At 52.5% G+C, this 1,253-nt stretch overlaps 1 protein-coding gene across 1 annotated transcript in view; it reads right to left on the minus strand.

The window, feature by feature from the left end:
* Nucleotides 1-556: 556 nt before the first annotated feature.
* Nucleotides 557-1,253, minus strand: part of LOC311311240 (cyclin-dependent kinase 18-like) — a gene marked incomplete at both ends in the record, with an annotated part of 18,642 nt that continues 17,945 nt past the window's right edge. The window contains one exon of the mRNA XM_084440921.1: nucleotides 557-591. Within this exon, the coding sequence (XP_084297047.1) occupies nucleotides 557-591 (35 nt within the window). The remainder of the gene's footprint in view (nucleotides 592-1,253) is intronic.

Here is a 1,253-nt window from a genome sequence, read left to right on the forward strand (position 1 = left end):
TCGCCCCCAGGATGTTTAAACAGCTGCAAACTGACAGTTTGTACAGTAGGCTATATTGGACTACATAAATATAATATCTATACTAGCTTATGTTTATGTCTTGAAGCTCAAACTGGAGCCTGTTTTCTATGTATGTATTTTGACCCAGGGCTCTACATTAAACATGATGTGTGGGACTAGTATCAGCGTGGTGGACGGCCGCTGTGTTCATGACTGTGTTCAGAGCAGGAGTGTGTTCAGGACTGTGTTCAGAGCAGGAGTGTTCAGTGAGTAGGACTATTCTAGGACCCTCAGCTCAACTCAGCTCAGGGTGGCCGAAGGCAAAGTGCAAATCCATTTTTCGAAACCCTTATCTGTCGATGCCTAACTAACATGAACCAAGGAAGATGGAAAGGTGTGTGTGTGTGTGTGTGTGTGTGTGTGCGTGTGTATGCGTGTGTGTGTGTGTGTGTGCGTGTGTGTGCGTGTGTGTGTGTGTGCGTGTGTGTGAGCTACGGAAGGGGGGGTTCCACAGCTGATTTCTCCTTTCTTTCAGAAGGCCTCTCCCTCCTCTCCTCTAGAATATGCTCTGTCTTCTGTTCTTCCCCCGACCTAGGTTCGGAAAAAGTACATAAAGGAAAACGTGTCCGTGTAAAAACGTCATCAGACATTTTCTAAATGACTCTTTTGTTGCGTGCTGTGGTGTCGTGCATTGTGGAAGAAAGCTGCCATTAGTTTACAGGTCTCGCACGTGTTCACGGTATAGCCCTAGTACAGTCATAGTGAAGTGATAGTACAGTCATAGTACAGTCATAGTACAGTCATGTGGATGTATCAGTACTTGGCTGTGAGGGGTTCTGAGGGCGGGGTACTAGGCTGTGAGGGGGTTCTGAGGGCGGGGTACTAGGCTGTGAGGGGTTCTGAGGGCGGGGTACTTGGCTGTGAGGGGGTTCTGAGGGCGGGGTACTTGGCTGTGAGGGGTTCTGAGGGCGGGGTACTTGGCTGTGAGGGGTTCTGAGGGCGGGGTACTTGGCTGTGAGGGGTTCTGAGGGCGGGGTACTTGGCTGTGAGGGGTTCTGAGGGCGGGGTACTAGGCTGTGAGGGGGTTCTGAGGGCGGGGTACTTGGCTGTGAGGGGGTTCTGAGGGCGGGGTACTTGGCTGTGAGGGGTTCTGAGGGCGGGGTACTTGGCTGTGAGGGGGTTCTGAGGGCGGGGTACTTGGCTGTGAGGGGTTCTGAGGGCGGGGTACTTGGCTGTGAGGGGGTTCTGAGGGC

This window comes from Borostomias antarcticus (genome assembly GCF_949987555.1).
Source record: "Borostomias antarcticus genome assembly, chromosome: 7".
Taxonomy (NCBI): domain Eukaryota; kingdom Metazoa; phylum Chordata; class Actinopteri; order Stomiiformes; family Stomiidae; genus Borostomias; species Borostomias antarcticus.